Genomic DNA, 22,892 nt, shown 5'->3' on the forward strand with positions numbered 1-22,892 from the left:
ATTGGTAAGTGTGTGTGCAGACCCTTGTGAGACCCTTCCCTCTGCATCTATTCTGTTATTTTTCTTTGCCTGGGACGTTTTCAGGAGTGGCGCTGTTGTGGTTCCCTGAGCCAATCACAGAGTGTAGGTGAGCGGGGAGTGGTTCAAATTAGCAACTGGGCCCCATTCAGACCGGCAAACATGGCGACAGAGCGATGCAGAGTTGGCCTTCTTTCTGTTGGACAGGCAGGTGCCTCAAACCGGGTAGGACAATTGCTAAATAGCGGTTTGCTTGCTAGCGCAATGCTAACCGGCGGTTAGCGTGCTAGCGCAAAGGTAAACGTGATGCTGTCGGTGTTAGCTCGGCAGGGCGGGTGTGTTCTCACACGAGAGAGTGAGAGTGAGCTTCTGGTCACGAAGAGCCCGGGAGGAGGGGCCCAGTTTGATGTGGAAAAATCCTACCTTTAAGGTATTTTGTTTTATTTATTTACCAGCTTATCATTTATTAAACAGGCACACAGATCAATATGCTGTCAATGTGCCAGTGTGAGCCCAAGGCTAATGTTCACCTGCCCTCCCTTTTAATCAGACAACAGTCAAACAAAACAATCATGAGATGCACCTTTCCACTAAATCTAATGTAAACTCATCTGCAGCAATATTAGAGAGTCAGAGACACCGCTGGTAGGGATGTAATGGTCTGGACATTCACATAAGCTATGGACAAAGTTTTCCATGAAGCAAACAGTTAAGTACAAACGCCAAGAGGAACACAATCTAACAGACGATTAGGACAGGCGGAGCATGCATGCAGTGAATAGATATGATGGTCACTATTTAACCAAGTTTTAAGACTATATGCAAAGCAGCTGTAAGAGTCATAGTTGAACAGTTAATAGAAGAACATTTCTAATGATTTTCTGACCAATAAATGTGTAAATGTGCAAATCAGTGATTCCATTTAAACTTTAATGCTCTGAAAGATAATAAAAACCCAACATATCAAATACATGAGCTGTTTTTAAAAATGTTTCATAGAAAGTGTGAGGTCAGTGAGTTCATAATAACGTAGTGGAAGATAACTGTCCCCCTCCTCTCTCAAAAGTCGTCCAATCACAGAGCTCAGGGCTGGAAGTTGCAATATGTCCATGATTCGCCTCCTGACTTCAGCCAACAACACAAAAAAAACCCCAGCATCAAACCTCTTCCATTTCTACATTTCATGAGATGTTGTTATTTTGGCACAGAATGTCTTAAAACATAAACCATCCTTATCCGCACTCCGCTGCTTTAGTCTGTCGCTGTGACAGTTTCTAGGTTAACTCTGGCAGCACATGCATGCTGCCCATTTGCTCTGAATAGATAAAGCTTCATTGTGGGTACATTAGGTTGTCCTAGCACACTTACAAATGGTGCTCAGCAACTTGTAGCAGATACAAACTTCATATAAGTAAGTAAAGAGAAACAAATATTAATGTATAATTTGATTTTTTTTAAACATGCAGACACAAATTTGCCTGCCAAAGACAAAATGGAGACAAAATACTGGAGAGCATAAAAAACATTTTATTTTTCTGTCGGCACTGAAGCTTAGAATCAGACAGCAGACTCCTGAGTGGCTGTTTGTTGCTTCTTTATCAGACTGTCTGAACAATAGTCCGTCTGTGTAAATGAAAAGGATGTTCGTCATGAGTCTGCTTTTATTCCTCTGCCCACAAGGATGATTCTGTTTGATGATAATAGAGCTCCACTGAACCGACAGAAATCTGATTTTATTATCTTTTTCCTTTCTACATCTTCCGTTCATTCATGACAGATAATTAGCACCTATTGTCACATTTATATTTTCATTTATTTCTGTATGTCGCACATTATTTTCTTTCTTTGTTTACTTTTGTATTATGTAATATAAAAGCCTAAGCAGTTATGACTTGTTCACTGCATGTTCATCCATGTTTCTGTTTCCTTTTTGTTAATGATTATAGCTTATATTCTTTCACATAAACATCTAAACATCCATCAATCAATCCCATCCTTGTTAACTACTAATTCAAGAATACTAATTATAACATGTCCCACTATTCTCCACACACCTAGTAGGAAGTGACAACATTTTTTATTTACTTAAAAGGGCCAAAGGTCAACTTCATTGTGACGTCATAATGTTGACTTCAGTGGCCATTTTTCACTGTTCATCATTACATCATCCGTAACTGACAGAGAGCTACACATTTTCTTTTTGTTGTTTGAGTTCTGTTGAAATTCTTTGTCTTAGAGGATAGACTCCACGTCTGCTTACTCTCTTATGTTACTGTTAAGGTAAATCTCTGTGTCCCTCTCAATCTGTTATTCTGACTCAGTCGGGTGCATTGACCTCTTTTTCACCATTGCCTCTTAAAGCTAGAAGGGTACTGCAGTTCATCAAACAAAGGCAGTCTACACAGTAGTTAGATAGTGTTTGAAAAACAGTGGAGAGGTGACATTCATACCCAGTCAAGGGCTCCAGATAAGACTCAGATATAAGATTATTTAGGAGAAAGGTTAACGCTAGCTGTCACCACATTTCCCCAGAGATATAAATGGAATGAACTGGTGAAGTGAAATTGTCCATCATGGCCTTTGGATAAATGTTTCTTAAAACTGCCTTAAATTGAATAAACAAATACATTTAGTAAAAGCAACACGTGACAAAAAGTAGGTCAGCTCACGAAGGTCCCACATCTGCAACTCAATGTTTGGGTAATAAAGTTTTACTCACCTTCCTTGTTATTTGAATGTCCTATCAGATATGTAAACAGGTTTTGTGCCCATTCTTTTTCCTCATCAGACTTATTTTTTTCTCAGGCCCAAACATTATCATATCCGTCTAAGTATTTAAATCATCCATCTGGTTTTTCCCCCAAAGTTATATCCTTGTTAATGCTGACAATGCTTCACCATAGAAAACAAATTGAAATTGTAGATGTGGTGCTAGAGAAAAGTCAGGATGATCTCCAAAACATTAGGATTATTCGTCTGAGGATCTTATTCATTTATGAAATTCCTACTTTGTGTTTATAAGGTAGTGTGAAGGCATTAAACCAGGCTGAGGTAGAAAACTGTTATATGGTTTGAAACAGGGGCGGATCCAGAGGGGTGGCCTGGGCCCCTCTTGAAGTCTCATTGGCCTCCCCAGGTGCCACCCAAAATCCTAAACTATGATTGGCTTTTTACCTTGTCAGAGGCGGGACTAATATGTTAATATCAACAATTTTTGTTTCAACAGGCCACTAGTAGCTTTCTTTGCATTTCAATGTGGCATATTTTCTTTTGTCAGTATTTTACATTTTTACTCTGGACATCCATCATTTTGAGTCCTTCAAGAATTAAGCTTAGAAGATGTATATGTTGTAGTTAAAACATTTACACAGGAATATAACATCTTTAACATACTTTAAAGTTAGTAGTCAATATAGATAGGATTAGTGGAGATAGAAAGGGTTAATAAAAGCCAGCCCCGCATAAGTCAGTGCCCCAGTTAGGCCACCCCAGTGAAAAAAGTCTGGATCTGCCCCTGGTTTCAAAACTACTTAATGCAAAGTTGGTGGTTTATCTTCTCTTTATCTTTTAAATATTCATAATGGTGTACCTCAAGGGTCTATACTGGGTCCTATTCTATTTCTATTTCTATTCTGTTACTGATACAAAAGTTTATTTTTTTGCAGATGATACCGTTATGTATATCTTATCTCAGGACAGCTGATGGTGTACATTTTTTGACTTAGCAATAAGTTGACTGCAGACACCTTAATGTATCAATACCAGCTCTGTTTTCCTAGAAGACGGTCTGTCTTTTAAACATCATACCAAGTTTTCAGAATTAAAACAAAGGGCGAAGTTGGGTTTCCTCAATAGAAACGTTTTTTGTATTTTTAGTGCAACTAACAACTAAATCAATCAACTTTTTAATCTGTAATTTACACATCTGAAAATGTTGGGACCATGCTGTGTTGCTATTTGTTCCTGGTTTGGGTTTCTGTATAAATCATTTCAGCTTATATAAAAAGTCGGTACATCTTTCTTAAACAACCTATAGTGGAATATCGGTACAGACCATACCATATGAAACTCTTATTTATGATCTGTATTAACTCAAACTTTCAGTAGCTACAACCTTCGTCGTGCTGACAACTCATTTATGCCATCCCTCATCTTTGTTGAGCTTCAGGATTACCTAAAACTACATTACTTTATAAACATGGAAGATTATACAAAACAGGATTAAGGATTATGTGGCCACTGAATGAACGTGTCCTGTTTCTGCACACTGCTAACTGTTTGTTTGATGTAATTTCCCTTAGTTTTTCTTTAATGCTGCTGTCTTGGCCATTGGGATTTAGTATCCCATTGGGAATATTTCAGGTAAAATATAGGTAAAATATTGTACACACACAGTGGGATAAAATCTGTAAAACAGAGTAAAACAGAGACACATAGAAATATTATACCAATACTAAAGTCAGCATTAAAAACCAATAGACTCATTAAGCACCATGGACAGAGTCTGTAGAGGAAAACATATCAAGACGCTGAAAGTTGAACTATACTGTCACAGAGTACAGTCAGGCATTCAGAAATAAGCATTGCCAAGACTGTCACAGACAGGCATTGAGTTTTAAACCAGAGCAGAGTTTGTGGTGTTTTGTTCATTATACTCTAAACTGCTCCTGTTTAGTCAGCCTTACACTTTATTGGTTAAGGTGGTATTTAAGTTGCTAGAGACTCTTTAGCCTTTACAATTTGGTAGCCAATTGACCATAAATCCTCAGCAGAAGATTGTATGACATTTCAAATAATAATTCAAAGAGTAAAATAATAATTATAACAGGGTACTTGTGTTTAATAACAAGCCTGAAACAAACATAAATTTGTTGGTGAGAACCAGAGATGCTGCTGCTGCTAGCGTGCAGAGTCAGCTGCACAGACACCTCACACTGTGTTCCTTTATTTCCACAGCCACGTGCACTTCAGCGCCTGCTCATGGGCACGCGCATAAGGGGGGGTTGGTATGAGTGGCGGGGGTTTTTTGGTAGCAGGGAGCGCGCCCGAGAATCTGAGCGTGTGCCCGTGAGAATCGGTTAAGATACCAACCAACCAACTCGTGAAATGGGTGGGGGGAACTGCCACTTTAATGTTCCTTAATGCTGCATTCAAGAGCTGCTCGTAAACCCCCATTCCTCGTCTGAAAACAGAAAATATTTTACTAAACAGTCTTTGAGTGCACATGGATGGCAGTTGATGTTAATATGGACCCCGGAAGAGTAGTACTTTGTTGCGGTAGAGAGAAGAAAAAGTTCAGATAAGGCATGTTGATGTTTTCAGTTTCCTGGAAGGTTGATTCTTGAAATTTGAATGATGTATATCTTTGGAGCAAGAGTTATGCAGCTGGTGAGTTTTTGTCACAGAGATTTGAAGACAAATGTCAGCTTGTAACATTTGCCAGAACAGCACTTCCTACACGAGATATCTGCTGTTTAAAGGAAGCAGGAAGAAAGCAAGAATAATACCTTTCATATCTAAATCCCTCTGGAACTAGAACCAAACATATTCTGCACAACCACAGCATGTTGGAATTCATATATTGATTTGTAAAGATGCTCTGATTGCACAATTTGCATCCCTTCCTATTTACAACTCGTGTAACGGCGCACTTTACAAAAAATCCGAGCTTGTCTGCGGACCCTGAATGCGTCGGACACACAGCTCTCCTGTTGCTCTGAGAGGAGGCAGGCCGGTGATTTTCCACTGCCGCTGATGTCTCTGGTCCCCCCGTTTTAAGAGACAAAGGTCAGAAAGAGAAGCTTATAAGCAGGCTAAAATATAGGCTACCGACGCGTCCAGCCCTCAGTCGCTCTCACGGACACAGGAGGACACGGACAAGACGGAACGGACAAGGGACCGCGCGCTAAGGACATTAAAAGGACAAAATAAAATACAAAATCACATCAACAGAACAGGTAACGGGAAACAAATCGATATCTTCGCGCACACCTTTAAAGCATGGCTGGGAGGGATGGCTGAGCTGCTGTGAAGCGTTTTCTTATTATTTTTTATTTAAATGATAATTTTATTGTTTCCATTTGTGTCTTTATTCTGTATGAATGACAGGAGTTTATTTAAATTATTATTTTATTTTTTTGCAAAACAGAGAGCTGCTATTGAGATAACTTTATGTACATTTGAGGGTGGAACAAACCAATTATCAGTGTTAAGTTGTATTTCTCGCTGCTGGTGCTGGTGGAGGTGTGGATGCAGGGATGTGTGTCCTGGTGAACACGGTGGAAGCTGCGATGTGCATCAGGATAAAGGCTGTTCTTTCTCCGTGCGTTGAAACGTGCGCTCAGGGGAGATCATTGGTGGATTTGCAATTTCTTAATAGCTTTAAATGTGAAAGGTGTTTTAATGTATTTTTACGTCTTTTCACGTGTAAGGTGCAGGTTATTTTAAAATGCGTGCGTCAGTTACTGTAGCCTAGAGGTGTTTTATTTATTTTTTTACGTTTCTTCATTTTTTTGTAGATTTCAAGTCTTTTTTAAGATGTCGAGCTGTCCGTTTGAAGACTTTCGAGTCTTAAATCGTTGTTTTCTTTTATAGAAGCGCTCTTTTATTATTATTATTATTATTTTTTACATATATGATATATGCAGGTGTACAAATTCGTAGTCTTTTCATAAGGCAGGCAATGTTAACGTTTTCTATTTTCCGCTACATTTCCTGACTTTCTTGTTTCATTCCGTTATTGAACTCTACCAGAAAAGGGGAAGTGAAGCGCTCAGAGCAGTGAGAAGGCGGAGATGCTCGTCAGTCGCACGTTGCACATCGTGCGCTGCTTCCTCTAACCACGAGCCTCCTCTCCTCTCCCTCGCGCGCGCCCTCTTCCTCTCTCTGCTTCTGCTCTCTCTCTCTCTCTCTCGCTCTCTTTACCTTTTGTCTCGCTTGCCATTCCCTCTCTCTCACGTTCAGTCTCTGGTGAACAGCATTGATGATGAAACTCTTACAGTGACGATGTTCAGAGCTTTGTTTCAACACGCACACAATTGCACTATAGCCTACGTTTTGGATCGTTTTTGATGCTGTGTTAGAAGTACACTGGAATTGTTAAATGCATGTAGAAGTGCATCATTCTGTGAGACACATCTCTACCTGCAGTTGCGATTCGTCTTGTAATGGCTGAGAAAAAATAAGAGGTTCTTTGGAAGGGTTGGGTTGTGATGCTTGCAGCCAGCTAGTCCAATTTGGATCAATGTCAACACTGGAAAATTACCCCTGTTATCGTTCGGAGCAGAACCTCTAATGGATTTGTAATCATTACTTCAACACTTGACTTCAGTTCTTTAAGGTCAAGTAGGATAAAGAAAAGCCTTCATAGATGCGGTTAGCAGAATAGTTTTTGGAGTCCACACTGGTCTATCAAACGTCCGCCCTGTAGTTTTAAGGTTGACCATGTTTGGTGTTGCGGTTCACGCTGCAAGGTTACGCTGATACAGGCTTCAAACAGGCTGAAGGGTGAGAGTAGAGAAGTTTGGTGATCAAACACACTCGGCATTTAAAGAACAGCCTGTTCTCACTCCCAAGTCATCAAGTACGGCAGCTTGACTAGTGGCCCAGAGCTTCAAAATATGACTCTGTAGGTTCCCTTCTAGGGTGATCGTTTGGATTTGGTGTTGAAGTCATCTATATCATGTAATGTCAAGATCAATGAAGTCAGGGGCAATGGATAGGGAAAAAAACAGAGGACTTTCATCTATAAGATTGTACCGAGGAATAGTAAACATTGACTTCTATTTAGGATATGCAATGTACATTAATTGCATCACATACAGGGCGTTAGTTCAGTAATATATGCAAGTTACATAACTCGTACTCGAAGCCATTTCCTAACATTAAGCACCTGTTTATGATCATTACACGTCCCAAAGTCTTAACATGTGAAACGTTTGTCGGCAAGTTTGATTTTGAAAATCTTTCCTGGACTGGACATTGCATTCTTATGATGGCTTACTCGACCGAGGAGCCGTGCGTGTGCCAAAAACTGTTCTAAAGTGGTACTTGGATCTTCATGTTCTGTATTTCATGAGTTGAGAGTAAATTTCCTTGTAGCTGAATTTTGGGATGGAATCTGTTTCAAAGCTGGATGACAATGATTGGCTGATAAACTGCTTTATACAGGTCCTAACTTGTTTGTTTAATACTACATAGATCCAAAGGTGTGTGTGTGTGCGCTAGCCCTGACTCTTATCTAATCTTGTCTGTTGTGTGACACTCTTTTGAATCGTCCGCTGTGAGCATCAGAACCGTTGCAACCACAGACGCACCTCACTGACAGTAATGCTCTCCTGTGCTAGTGTCTGTTGGTGAGTCAGCATCCTATCTGGTTAAGTTTCTGCTTATCTGCACTTAAGCTTGAGCTTAAAGGTATAATAAGTAGGATTTTCCTAGACAAATGAAATATAATATAAATCAGCACTTATGGGCCTCACTACATGTGTGTTGGTGAGTGTGTGTGCAGACCCTTGTGAGACCCTTCCCTCTGCATCTATTCTGTTGTTTTGCTTTGCACGGGACGTTTTCAGGAGGGGCGCTGTCGTGGTTCCCTGAGCCAATCACAGCGTGTAGGTGAGTGTGGGAGTGGTTCAGATTAGCAACTGGGCCCCGTTCAGACTGGCGAACATGGCGAGAGAGCGATGCAGAGTTGGCCTTCTTTCTACCTTTCAGGTAGGTGCCTCAAACCGGGTAGGACAGGCTAACCGGCGGTTAGCATGCTAGCGCAAAGGTAACCGGGATGCTGTCGGTGTTAGCTCGGCGGGGTGGGCATGTTCTCGCACGAGAGAGTGAGAGTGAGCTTCTGGTGATGAAGAGCCCAGGAGGAGGGGCCAAGTTTGAATGCTCAGAGCATTGTTTTCTGCGTTATATGTTCTGTAAACAAAGTTGCCGCATCAAAAAACACACTGTTACCGATATATCATCTGCTAATATCAAACAACGCATATATCGATGGACCTCTATAAATAAGAAGCAAAATGGCCTCATTCTGAGGCTCTGCTGCTGCCAGAGGTGAAGTTTGCTCAATAGGAGATGCAATTTTTAATCGCTGTCATGTTGTAGCTACGTTCTTTGTAGACGAGGATGTGGAGGAGGGGAGTGTTCAGAGCACAGACGCTTCCTGTTGCTACTTTGCTTTGGCACACAGGAGCTGGAGTGGTTTCCCACACCAGATATCGTGTATTGAATTTCAAAATCGCATACCACGCCGTTAAGCTTGCATAGTTCCAGATCGCTCATGCCAAGTACAAAGTTAAGATTATGAGAAAGGCGCAACATGAACAAATTAATTGGCGCACTTCCTGTTTACCACATTGTCACATCGCCAGCGAGTATCCAGTCACATGTTTACAGTAGCACATTTTACATTTGACTATATCTCAGTGAGTTGAGTCGTCTTTGAGTTATGGCTGTTGGTCTTCCTGTCAGTTTGACTGAGCAGCACTGAAGGCCGCTGTATTAACGGCCGGCTTGTTTGCTGGTAAATCATTTAGTGAGTAACCTGAGGTTATTGGAATGTGTGTGCGTGTGTGTGTGTCTGTGTGTGTTGGTGAAATCTCAGCCACAGGCACGGCAGCCTTCCCGGAGTAGTTTCTACAAATGAAAGCTGATAGAGCCTTCAGTGACACAGTGGATAGAAACATCACCCAGTTACACCGACGGGGCTGCTGTTCAACTTTTATGACTGTGTGTCCTTGACTTCGGCTCTGATTGGACCTTACTGTTACTTTAAATATTAACCAGCGTGAGCCACTGACCCACATACACTCAGGCTGGTACACAACAAACATCTTGAACAGCTAATAATTGTGGTCAGCGGCTTTGAAAGATTGGGGTTGCGTTGCCAGCTGAAGGTGAAAGCAGTTAAAACGCTGATTAATGGCCGGCTCTCACCTCAGGGTCGGGCTTCATGCCATTGGGTACAGTGCAATTTATTACAAGTGCACAGTGTCATGCACTGTCAGGATGATGGATCCAATCACTCCGATGGAAGGGGAATGACAGCCTGTAAAGGAGCAGCATCCCCTTGTGGCCGCTGCACTATTTACCCACGGATGATGGATATGTTGGATAACCTTCATCGAGTTCAGTATCAGAAATGGACAGCAGAACAACTGGAAGTTAAACGAATTAAAAGAACCAAAGAGCAAACACTTTTAATTAAAAATAAATCATGAAAAGTTCCCTGAAGAGTAACTACTACTGCTGAAGAGGGAGTGAGTTTCTTTGTCTGAGGTGTGGCCGTTGGACCTGCTATCGACGATGTTGGATTTCACCTGGATCACCACAACGACTAGAAGGCGGAAGTGGCAAATTTCAAACCAAGGTTTCACGGAAAGTTGACAGCTGGACAAACTCAATCTGCTGATGAAGACAACCTGCTGTGATAGGGGCCAAAAAGCGCAACAACGAGCGAGAGGGTGGGACCTTAAGTTGGGATCGTTTTGTCCGAGAGGGGCTCTGAATCTTGGAACGTTTGGAAATCTGCACCTTGGCAAATCAGTCGATAAAAAAACTCCAGAAAAGCATAAGACAGATATATAACCATCAACCTTAAGCCGATGTAATCTTGGAGCTAGTAGAACCATGTTGAGTGAAAGAGCACCACCTGCCAAGCACCAAATGGCAAAGGGAGAAAGTCGCCCACTAGCTGGTTAAACGAGTTAGCATGTAGCTGCTATAGAATATTTCTAAGGAAGTAATGGGAGGCCAAAATGATATATAAGAGTTATAGTTGTACTTACTTGCATCAGTCGGACACAAAAACAAGCGGCAACTTTTAACAAGTTCGCTGTGACAGCTCAATAATGTTTACAGCCTCTTCCAGTTGACTGCAGGCTTTTTAAACAAGAGTCCAGTCGTGGTTCATTATGTTCGATAAAAATGTTTGCTTCATGCAGAACATCATGAACCTCCATCGTGATGCTGCATAGTGGGGTACCAAGCTGGACCATGTGACTGCGTCATGGCTCCGATGGTCTGATAACTCTTTTTGTCCTACCATGGAAAGATTTAATCTCCAGGCGCCCTCCAGCAGCAGAGAAGATCAAATGCAAGTTTAAAGAATATGTGAGTCCCAATTGATGTCGGCCATTATACTCTTTGATTATTTCCTCCAACAAACTCGTGTGGATGGCAAAATAAGTGTAACTCTCATAACTCTTATCGGCAGCAGTAGTATTTTGTGATTTGGCTCTGCAGTGTTCGTGTACTTCCAACGTATCTGATATGACATGAATGCAGGGTTACACATGATAAAAGCTGGCGTATTCCTGCAGCGAGCACGTAATTCATGATAAGCCGCAGCTTAGTGCTAAACTGACTCACTCAGGATAAGAGCAGGGGCCTCTGTCTGTGCAAACCTCCTCTGAACAGCCAATAAAACGCTAGATTTTCTGAGTCTGGAGCTGACAGTCTGGAACATCTAGTGATCCAGTTGTTACCGATAATGTAATGGAAACGGCGCCCAGTCGTATTCAGACATGTTCTATAGCCACAAATGTTGGTTTAAGTCTTTGGAGTGTGTGATTAATAAAATGGATGTTTGCAGTGTGTGTGAGGAACGCTGAACCCATCGACCCGCTTTGACCTGAAGGGCTAGAATGCAGAAAAACAAAGGCTGACCAAGAATCAACAGTGGATGGTTGACTTTAGTTAGATACGAGTGAAACATGCGCGCCGTGCGTTTTCCTTTAACTGGAGACACATTGTGGTATCTCTGTCACATTCACACTCATTCCTGTTGCGATACTCTTTGTTGCACTATCTTTCTGAGTGCTCTCTCTCTCGTCTTGTTTCACTTTACCTCACATCTATCGTTGTCTTTATCTGCATGTTTTTTCTTTGTCACACATTATGACTTTCTGCTAAATGAATCATCGTCTTTCTCACCTATCTCCCCCTTCTTATACTCTGTCCCCTTCTACAATCGTTACTTCCTCTTCTGCTTCTTTTTTTACCTCCTAAGCTCCGCCCTCGACATCTTTTCTCCCGCACAATTACATGCCCCTATAACTTCTGTATCTTTCCACTCCTCTAAAATGAAAGTGAAAGGCACAAGGGGCACAAGTGGAATGACGCAGAGTGTGCGAGATGAGGGTGAGGAAACGGGTCAGAGGAAATGGAAGGAGGAGAGAGCTGAAGGAATTAAATTTATGAAGAGAGGATGAAGGTCAAGAGGAGTGCAAAGAGGGGAGAGGAAAGAGGGAGGAGTACAACGTATAGCGTGGAGCGAGAAACGAGAAAGTGGAGGAGGGGGAGTAATCGAGATGACGAGAGGTTGAAAGAGGAGATAGGCGACAATGAAGCTGATTAAAAAATAAGGGACACTGAAGCCAAGAAAGAGGAGTCGAAGAAGCACAAAGAGGACTGAAAGGTGGATGCAGAGAAGGAGGTGTAGGAGGAAAAACAAGGTTAGAAACATATAGAGGGATGGACAGAACGGGAGATACATGTGGAGAAATTAGACGGTTCAGGTGAAAATGGAGAGGTGTGTGAGGGCATGGGAATATCAGGGGAGATGGAAAGGGCAAAAAGCAAAGATACAGGAGGAGGATGGAAAAAGAGGAGCAGGGGTGAAAGAAATATGGAGCAGCGGAGGAGGAGGAGGGAGCAGAGGAGTAGATTTAATAGGCGGTCAGCCCAGTGGAAATGTACATGGTCTTAAAATAGGCGAGTGTGTTATGTAAGTGGTTAGTGAATGTGTGTGTGTGTGTGTGTGTGAATGGTGGCTAGGTTCTGAAGTCACTACATGAGTCTTGGCCCAGCAAACACACACACCCAACATTAGACAATGAGTCTCTATGTTTGACATCGAGCTTTTGGCCCGCGCTTTTAATCGTCCCACAGACCACCGAGGTTCCCACGGCCGTTCTCGCTCTCCAGAGGTCGCTTTGTGTGCAGCAACAACATTTCGTGCTAATATATCACCGCTGTCATCTTATAACAGCAACTTTGAGGACTGTTTTCTTTCTAAATTTTGGTTTCTTTTGCCCAAGCTCACCGTTCACTTTTCATCGTTGTCTGCTGCTTTTTCTGGCTCCGGGTCGTGGCGGCAGCGAAGTTAGCGAGGTAGCCCATACGTCCTTCTCTCCAGCAAGTCCTCCAGCCGTTCCTGGGGGAACCTAAGGTGTTCCTGGGCCTGATTAGATATGTTCTCACTCCACTGTGACTTGGGTGTCTCCATCCAGGCCTCCAGGAGGAATCCAAATCCGATGCTTTCAACTTGTGCGAGACATTTTTGTGAAACTGTCTTGCAAAGCATTCAGCACTGAGTTTCTTCTGACATCCTGAGAGTGAGAACTGCTTTCTAAAAGTTGTTTTTGTCTTGCAGACAGACCTGACAAAGCATGAATTCAGACTTTTTACAAACCTGCATTATGATGTAGGTATTTGGCCATCTTTTCCACCTTTCGACCTGTTTATTGGACGTATATCTCAGCAAAATCTGTTTTATATCGCCCCGAACCTCGTCCTTCCGCACAAGTCTGACCAAGCATCAGTGGGATAAATCCAGTCCCAGGTGACTGCGGTGAAATTCCGAGCTGTGTGCGCCTGATGACTTTATTAACCCAGGCTGACAGTGTTTGCTGTGCAGACTATATTCATAACAGAGTTAGAAGAACTACACAAGCATTTTGCAAAACAATTGGTAATACAAATCACTTCCTTTAGAGCGAAGGATTTTGATGTTGTAATGGCCTACCACAGGGGAAATGTGTTGAGCAATTATGAAAGCTTCCGTGGAAACAGGAGGTAGAAAAACAAACTTATATTTACACTCAGATTACTTCTTCAATAATTAATATTAATGTGCATCAGAAGCTTATTGATTGTGGATCTCATTATGTCTCATTATTCTCCTTCTCTGTATCTCCTCTTGTTCAGTAACGAATAAATTGTGCTGTGTTGTAGATGGCTATTGCCCAGTAATGTAAAAGGGGAGCTCAGAGTTCAAATGCGGCTTAGACATCAGCCTCAGAAAACATTAATGTTTGTTTAATGTTCTTGGCTTCATTTTATTGTCATCCTCAGATATTCTGGATTAGAGGCAAGAATTATGATATTTTTTTCACTGTTTCGTTGTATTTATTAGTTTGTTTTGACTTCCATTTATATGCAGATGACACCTAACCGTCTAGTGGTGTCCATCCTGTTTGGTTCTTATAAGTTGCAGTTGGATTGTTAATGCTGCTGTGCCTCCTTATATAGTACTATAAATGTAGCCGGATTAAAGTTAGATGACCTTTTTTAAAATGAGGGGAACATGGGCCTGAACTTTAAACACTTCCTTCAAACATCATGTTATGGCATCAAACTGTTATTTTCTGCCTTCCATTCATTGAAGTGTTCTCTCAATTACTCCATCCTTTAAGTGGTCAAAGAGCGTCGGCCAGTGCTGCAGGATTTCCTCTGATCTCATATTTTGTCGCTGGTTTTGGAACATTAATATGTCAACCTCCTCTTACACTGGAAGTAATATAACTATCACTTATGGCCATTACTATCTGCTTCTGTTAACAGTTTGTCACAGACATAAGGCAGACAGGTCTCTGCAAGCAGGAAATACTTTCACCCACACCCACACACACACACCAATATTATTAATTAACTGTAGAGGAAGTTGGCTCTGAAGAAAAATGTGTGTGTGTTTATGAAATGATTAACTTGTTCAATGGATCTTTAGAAACACTAGATCAATATGAGATATACCGAACAAATGCCCTCACATACACGCAAACAGAGAGGACTGTTGGACACAGTTAAAGAGCTTATTTTGTCAGTTTCGTGCGAGAAAAATCTAAATTATTAACCGTCTTGTTTTGGAAACAGTGCATGGGACAACAGAATAGGTTCATCTGTTGGAGAGATGGACACAGGGGATTGTAAATGTAGTCTCGTCCCCGGTGCCACCGCTTCATGCCTTGCAGGAAGTCAGATAGAGAGTGACTGAATGAGTGAGACAGACAAAGAGCGGAGTTGAAGGCACAGCAGCCTGGCAGATGGAAAGAGATAACGACATGACATTTTCCACCGTGACAGACATCTGCTGACTACTAAGTATCTCTCTCTCTCCCTCTCTCTCTCTCTCTCTCGCTCTCATGGCCATTGTTAGGTGGAAAATTACAGCTTTGGTTGTGTCATTGTGGCTCTGATAGCACTGCCTAAACATCTGACCTGTGTTCCAACTTGCTCAGTCAAACCTCGCAGGTATAAATCTGTAGCCAAGGCTCGGCTTCCACCCAGACCGCTCCAGACTACTTTGTAGTTAATGGTTTGCAAAGATGACAGAGGGATAAAATGTGTCAACATAATTAAACAACAAACTGTTAATGGAAGATATCTTTGATCCACTACAGATCCACGCTGTTAAACTGAAGTTCAATGGTTTTTCAGGGACTAAAGTTCCCCATGGATCATAAATCAGGCTTCTGACAGAAGATTAAAGGACATGTAGAGGTATTAATAATCATTTTAAACATGTTCATTGCTTGAAATGTGATAAGGAACACATTTTTTTATATGTTCTTGGAGGTCAGTGAAGCAAGAGTTGGTTGCGGTTGTGGGGCGGTTGTGATGGAGGGTTTAACTCACGATAAACGATGTTGGAGGGCTCAGTGGTTGATGATGTCTAAAAAGTGCTTTCTCTGCTTTTTCTACAGAATGGCTCAAAAAGAGAAACTTCAGTGCCTGAAGGACTTCCATAAGGACACTCTGAAACCATCTCCCGGCAAGAGCCCTGGAACCAGGCCTGAAGACGAGGCAGAGGGCAAACACCCCCAGCGGGAGAAGTGGGCCAGCAAGCTGGACTTTGTTCTGTCCGTTGCTGGCGGCTTTGTAGGTTTAGGGAACGTCTGGCGTTTCCCGTACCTCTGCTACAAGAACGGTGGAGGTAAGGCATTAATATCTCACATCTATTTACTTACTGTACATATGGAAAGACTTGCCTTTCAGACATGTTGTTTTTTCAGTAGTTCTCTTTGGGTTTAAGCTGATTATGTGTTCACTCCGCCTGTTCTCCTTCTGTCCCTCTTCATGCTCCGTCCTTTCTTCAAACGTTTCTCAATGTCGACTTTTCTCTCTGTCGATCTGTTCATCTTTCCTGATGTTACTCCATCCTTCCCTTCCTCCACCCAGGTGCATTTCTCATCCCCTACTTCATTTTCCTGTTTGGCGGAGGTCTGCCAGTCTTCTTCCTGGAGGTCTCCCTTGGTCAGTTCACCTCTGAGGGTGGCATCACCTGCTGGGAGAAGCTCTGCCCCATCTTTACTGGTATGTAGCTCCTCACCAAACACTTTGTTTTGAATGAATGAGTGTATTCAGCAGCTTTAGATTCTGGGCAAACATAAGGTTGTTTTGATTGTATACAAAGAATGGCTGTGGAGGTTTGGATGGTTGTTAGAAGACGTTCCACCCTCATCACCAGTTTCTCAGGCGTGCCTTGTCTCATGGGGGTTTTGAGGCTCCGCTCCTGGAAACACCTCACTTGGCACTATGGAGACAGAGGCCACAGACTTCCCCATATTTAGCAGCTAGCCAGTGAACATAGTGCAGCAGTTAGCAGCTAAAGAGCCAGATATTTCCACCAGGAGTTTGAGAGACCAATAACAGCAGACTCAATTCAATAATGATGTTGTACAGTAAATGCTGGGTGTGTAAATAAGCATCTGTTTTCTAAAGTAGTTGTATAAACTAAAAGATGGGGCCTTCTATTCTGAATCCATCCATCCATCCGTCTTAACTTGTTTCTGCAGCCCCCAAATGAACCCCCAAAATCTGCTTATAGATTTGTTTTTGTTATGAAAATAATAAAAAAGGTTTGATTCAATAATATTAAGCTTTTTATTCTCTGAGGTAGACATAAAGACATATATTCTTCGTGGATGATCCCACCATAGTTAATACACCTAAAGCCTTTGTTAAGTCCTGGTCACATGATGCTCTTTATGTTACATATATAGATATGAAAATGACGGTGTATTGTTTACAATGCACACTACAACCAACCTCGTCAGCCCCACCAAACCTTGCGACATCTCGCTGGTTTCATTGGACTGATGAGCGCGCAGCAACAGAGCCAGACGCCTTTTCCTGCCCAGCTACCAGGTTTAAATTTTTCCAGACCTCTGTTGTTTTTCACAGAGGAATGGCTGTGCAACATAAGGCTGAGTCACACCAGACTCTCCTCCAATCACACTTTACCCTGCAACCGTTACCAGGCAACCGGGCCTGCTCTGGTACACCAACACACTGAGGCCTCTATTCTGCTTAAACCGTCTCGCGCTCACATCTTGTCTCCTGTGGAAACCTTCCCTCGACCAAGACAGCACATTTAAAGCTCGTAGGCATCTTCACTGATTCTGATGATAAACAGAGACATGCTTGTTTTTATTTTGCTCTTCTTTGTCCTCCTCACATCATATTTCCTTTCTTTTCTTCCCTTTCTTCCCTCCTAAGCTCCTCCACTTCTCCTCCTCCATCACACCTCCCCCTCTCCTCCTGTTTGCTTCCACCTGAATAAGGTTAATGAATTCATCTCCGTCTATTCTGTGTGCTTCCTCTGTTTTCTGTAATATTCACAATGATGATTCGTCTGTAGCAAACAAACATACATCCCATCTTTAATTACACAGTTACAGTAAGGTTTGTACGTCATGTTTTAAATGATCTTCATTAAATTATTTATTTCAGCTGCTGTACACACGTTCTTTCTTCCTTTCAGACACACCCCCCTTTCTCCCGTCTCGCTCACGCTCACGCACACAAACACGCACAACCAAGACGGTGTACAGAGTGTCCCAAATCACACGTTGCTACGCGACAGCGCGGCAACACATCAGAGAGATGGAGAGAGAGAGAGAGCGAGAGAGAGAGAGAAAAGAGGCAGAGAGATCAGTGGCACCGAGAGATGGACTGATTAAAATGAGAGAAACGGGGGTAAATAAAGGCAGAAAGAGAGGGAGGGGTGGATGGAGTGAGGGGGAGAAGAAAGGAAAGGAAACAAAGAAATGGAGGAAATAAATGGAAGGGATGACAACACAGAGGGGACGGACAGGGAGGGAGGAAGAAAATAAGACAATAGGAAAGGACTAAAAAGGAGAGAGAAAGGAGGAAACAAGGAGGAGAGAATGACAAATAAAGGAATTATGGAAATAATAGATAATAGGGGGAGTTCTTTGCACTGTTGGGTAGTTTGGAAATATGAATGTGTAGTTTTGACGTCTATAGCAACATGGATTTAAACTTTCATTTTTAGTGGACATATAGAAATAATCATTATTAAATCTCTTCACTTATTTAGGTGAAGAGTCCACTGCTCAGAGAAGCTGCTACCACTAACTGCTCCTGATGATGACTTCCATGGTAGATCTGTAAATACTGATTAAACCAACAGAACGCAACACAACATGAACACCATAACCGACTGAATAATGGCGAGAAAACACAATTCAAGCACGTAATCAGGCCACGTGTGATTAGCCTGATCTCGTAAAGCTGGGATCAGACTTAAAGATTTTGAAAGCAAACACTGTTTCAACCAACACACATTTATCCGACGGTCTAGGAACCAACACAGCAGCATATATTGTATTAGAGCAACAACTGATAACCTTCGAGCTGGTAATGATGGAAATCCATTGACGCGTGTTTTGACTTTTCGTTCGAGTTGATTATTTTCAACTCAAGCATGATTTTCACATGACGCAAATCAGCAAAGGCCATCAGTGCTGAGATTCTCCCGACGTCATAGCTTGCATTAGAAACGGTGAAACCAAACGACATTCAAAAACAAGCACTTACACACTGTGAAAACCTTCTGCTCATCCACGATCTTCTCTGTCCTCTTATTCTCACCATCATATTTCAGAGCATGAATTTACAACTCTGCATCTTTTTAACCTGCAAATTCTGCTTATTTCTGCATCATGCAGCTGTGTTGTAAGACTGCAGCAGGTGTTTGCCTTCCTACAGTTACATAAAGTAAAACTGCAACTCATGGGCGCTGGTGTAGCTCAGTTGGTAGAGCAGGCGTCCCATGTACAGAGGCTACAGTCCTCGACGCACTGATCGCAGGTTGGACTCCCGGTCTGCCGATCATTTGGTGCATGTCATCCCCCACATTTCCTGCTGCTCTTCAGCTGTCCTAGAAGCAAAAGCCAAAAAAAATCATCTTTGAAAAAAAAACTGCTACTCTCGGGCCGTTCTGAGAGCTGAAGGCCGAATATTTTGTGTTTAACAAATGAGAATAACGACAAAAGATCTCCGGTCAAAGGCAGGAGAGTAACACAAGGCGAGAATTCACTTTGCTTTTGGTCTGAACACGGCTTTAGAGTTAACTTCCAAAGTCACACTCTCCATGCGTTTTTGTACCAAAACACAAACGGACATTCATCAAAAACAATTTGTCCTGCCTCTTAACGCTGCAGTCCAAATGGAAAGCAAAGTAAGAGGCGAACTGCTTGGATGCTGAGCTGTGGCTCAGTTTAAAACCTGATGAAGGGGATTATAGAATAATTGCCGCTCTGTCCCCCAAATGACTTTGCAGTTTAGCATTCATTTGTGGTTTTCAGAGTGTTTTCTATTCTCTCAGACAGACGCGTTATGTCACAAACAGACTTTATCCTCTCGCTGGGAATCATCACATGTGCACGTGTGAAAAACACATTTCCGCAGTGCTCATGTGAAATGATCGATTGTAAATGTAAACAGAGCGAGCGAGGTCAGCTGAGGTCAGCAGATGAGCACAAGAAATGACATCATGGAGGAGGTCGCATCTGTTTGTTTGATCAGCACTGTTCCATGTGATCCGAGCAAGGCAGTGTGTGTTCATGTGTGTGTGTGTTAAAGACAAGGAGATGCTCGGCAGCTGCTTATTAGGACAAGGAGACAAATGCAAAGACACACTGTCTCAAATTCATGCAGATAGATCACAAGACACACACACACACACACACACACACACAGAGATACAGATGGCCAATGACGTTGAAGGGCATTAATTTGGATGAGTGTCCTCTTTCAGCTGTGTGTATTCACTGGCAGTACACACACACATACTCACAAGTAGTACAATCTCAATCATCATCACACCTCTACCCTAAAACCTAATCCACATTCACATCTCGACCCAAATCCAGAGTCCTTCACCCGCCCCTTATTCTGTGGGATTTACTTCTCTTGTCTTTGCTTGTGTAGGAGAAACACACCTCTCACACACACACTTACACACACACAGTCTTGATCCAGTGTTTACCAGCAGCTCCGTCTCAAGGCCGGAATTGATGCAGTAAAGATCAGCTCATCAGTCTCTAAACATGTCGAATGAAATACAAGTGCAGGGTAACTCCATGAAGGTTACAGAAGCTTAAAGCTGATTGCTGCAGACCTTGAGAGCGTGAAAGACAACAAAATGCATGGATCACAATTAGTTCTACTGAATTACAACTTTTACAAGGAGAAATCAAAAAGAAGGTAAATAATATCAGGAAATGAATACAACTTCTCTCTCTTTACTGTTTTTCTTCCTAAGGTGTTTTTAAACAAATGTCGCATTAAAGAAGAGGATCAAAAGTCTGAGATAAAAGCGTACCTTCAAGCTTTTACTGATTATTTTTTCAAGGAAATAGTATTAACATCTTAATAAAAATGGTGTATTAATTATTGCGCAATCATGACATAACGTTTATCCACCAAACAACATCTATTTCTTTTCCTATTTCATCAACACTTATTTCATCACCAGTTTTTACATCCTGTTTTTCGGCCAGTCAAAATCCAGCACCGCAAACCTTTCTCTTGCACAAACTGTGCAGACAAAACAAGGACGGATATGGTGAAAAATGTGGGTCTTTTAAAGCAGTAGCCTGGGAGTCCTCGAAATAATTATAATACATTTATAATAAATTATAAAATTGTGCTGTATCATTAAAAACTGCATGTCTACAGATGAGGAACAATTGCGCCAATGAAACAAGCATATTGTGTCCATTACTCCCACGCACGTTAGCTTTGGACCAACAGAAACATATCATCAGATATGATTGTGACAGATCATGTCAATCTGTCTCGAATCACTCAACTCACTCAGGTCGCACTGAACCGTTCCTGCGGCTGTCTTATTGTTAATTTCCTGAAAGCTTTTAAGATCGATCACCTGAAAAGTGTAAATGCTGTCAAGTTGAGTCCACAAGCAGTTTGAATAGAATGAAGTATATAAGTGGTGTTAACATGATTCTAATTAAATGTTTTTGTTTATCACTATGAAACAGGTTTGAAGTATTTATGTTGATAAGGTTTACAATACAAACAGTTCCAATGGCGTCTAAGAGTGCAAATGGTAGTAAGCATATGCTGAATTGGTGTTACGATTATGAGGGGGTCCTTGGAAAATGCTCTCCCCTGTAACTGGTCCCTGGCAGGATGATAAAACATTTTAAAGAGGGTTCAGTTCAGCAGAAGGTTTGATGACATTGTGACTTGCCTGTAGATATCTTCTTGTATCATCACCTTGACCTCCTCCCTCTCCTCCTGCAGGTATCGGTTATGCCTCCATTGTGATCGTGTCCCTGCTGAATATCTACTACATCGTCATCCTGGCCTGGGGCCTCTACTATCTGTTCCAGGTAGGTTTGCTTAAAGGAAACTGATGGAAATGTTTCCTTTCCTTCTGTCTCACTTCAGTGATGGATGACTTACATTGGTGATACTTCAGGATTTTTTATGCTGTCAGTAGTCACTCAAGGTCGCCCCATAAAGCGTTCACAGTGTCAGCGTAAGCCAAATAAATACATGTAAAGTAGATAATTCAAACTTTGAAAACTGGTTTAAGACTGATGTAATAAACTACAAAGCCATTTCATAGCACCTTTTAACCCAAAGCAAGTGCATTGTAAGACTTGACAGATGACAACAGAGAGTTAGCTGCTCAGCTTGGTGCCAAAATAATAGAATGTATTCTTTGCTGGTTCAGAGTTTGAGGTTTCTTGCTTTGTCAGGATACCTCGAAAGGAATTATCACACTTAATATATTAATGATGAATAAATAAGTGATGCTATTTAAATAGCACTTCTATAGTTGTGTTTTGGTGCAGGGTTAATAAAGGCTGGACTGTTTTTCCTTATTTGAGTGATAGTTTGTGTCTGGAAAATCGGCTGCAGAAGATCTCAGAGGCTTTGAAGGATTATAAAATGACAAATCAGTAATGTAGGCCGGGTTAGGGCTAGACCATTAAGAGCCTTATTAACAAGTAAAAGAACTTTATTCAATGCAGGTTTGCTAAAAGTGGGCTGATATGATCTGTCTTTCTTGTTGTTGGCAAAAGCCTGTCAGCAGAGTTCTGCATTAGTTGTAGTTTATCAGTGGATTGTTTTAGAAGACAAGTAAAAACAGCTCTTCAGTAATCTAGACGTTTTATGTGGGACTTAGCCCACGACCACCTAGACAAACAATTGTACCCATTTAAAGTACATTAAACTATTTTCTCAGTAAATGATTTTGGGAAGTTGTTAAACTGTTGTTAAACTGTCCCTAACCCTAACCCTAACATTACAATCATGACATCAGCCAACCAATCAGAAGGGAACATGTTCCAAAGCTAAGTTGTTTTTTTTATTTTAACTCCATCTTTTTATGCGTTCCAGTGTTTTCAGCCAGAGCTGCCCTGGGCCAAGTGCAATCAGCCCTGGAACACCAATCGCTGCATCGAGGACACCTACCGCAAGAACAAATCCCTTTGGCTGGCTGCCAACGCCTCCAACTTCACCTCCCCCGTCACCGAGTTTTGGGAGTGAGTTACATAAGAGCTCACATACATGCACACTTGTATAACCAC

At 41.9% G+C, this 22,892-nt stretch overlaps 1 protein-coding gene across 1 annotated transcript in view; it reads left to right on the plus strand.

The window, feature by feature from the left end:
- The first annotated feature begins 5,736 nt into the window (after window positions 1-5,736).
- LOC138605438 (sodium- and chloride-dependent taurine transporter-like) overlaps window positions 5,737-22,892 on the plus strand; it is a 31,623-nt gene continuing 14,467 nt past the window's right edge. The window contains exons 1-5 of the mRNA XM_069677692.1: window positions 5,737-5,975; window positions 15,723-15,952; window positions 16,198-16,332; window positions 21,595-21,683; window positions 22,702-22,847. Of these exons, the coding sequence (XP_069533793.1) occupies window positions 15,724-15,952; window positions 16,198-16,332; window positions 21,595-21,683; window positions 22,702-22,847 (599 nt within the window). The 5' untranslated portion in view covers window positions 5,737-5,975; window position 15,723. The remainder of the gene's footprint in view (window positions 5,976-15,722; window positions 15,953-16,197; window positions 16,333-21,594; window positions 21,684-22,701; window positions 22,848-22,892) is intronic.

This window comes from Semicossyphus pulcher, unplaced genomic scaffold (assembly GCF_022749685.1).
Source record: "Semicossyphus pulcher isolate SPU_LCO1_2020_fin unplaced genomic scaffold, fSemPul1.0.p SCAF_3, whole genome shotgun sequence".
NCBI lineage: Eukaryota > Metazoa > Chordata > Actinopteri > Labriformes > Labridae > Semicossyphus > Semicossyphus pulcher.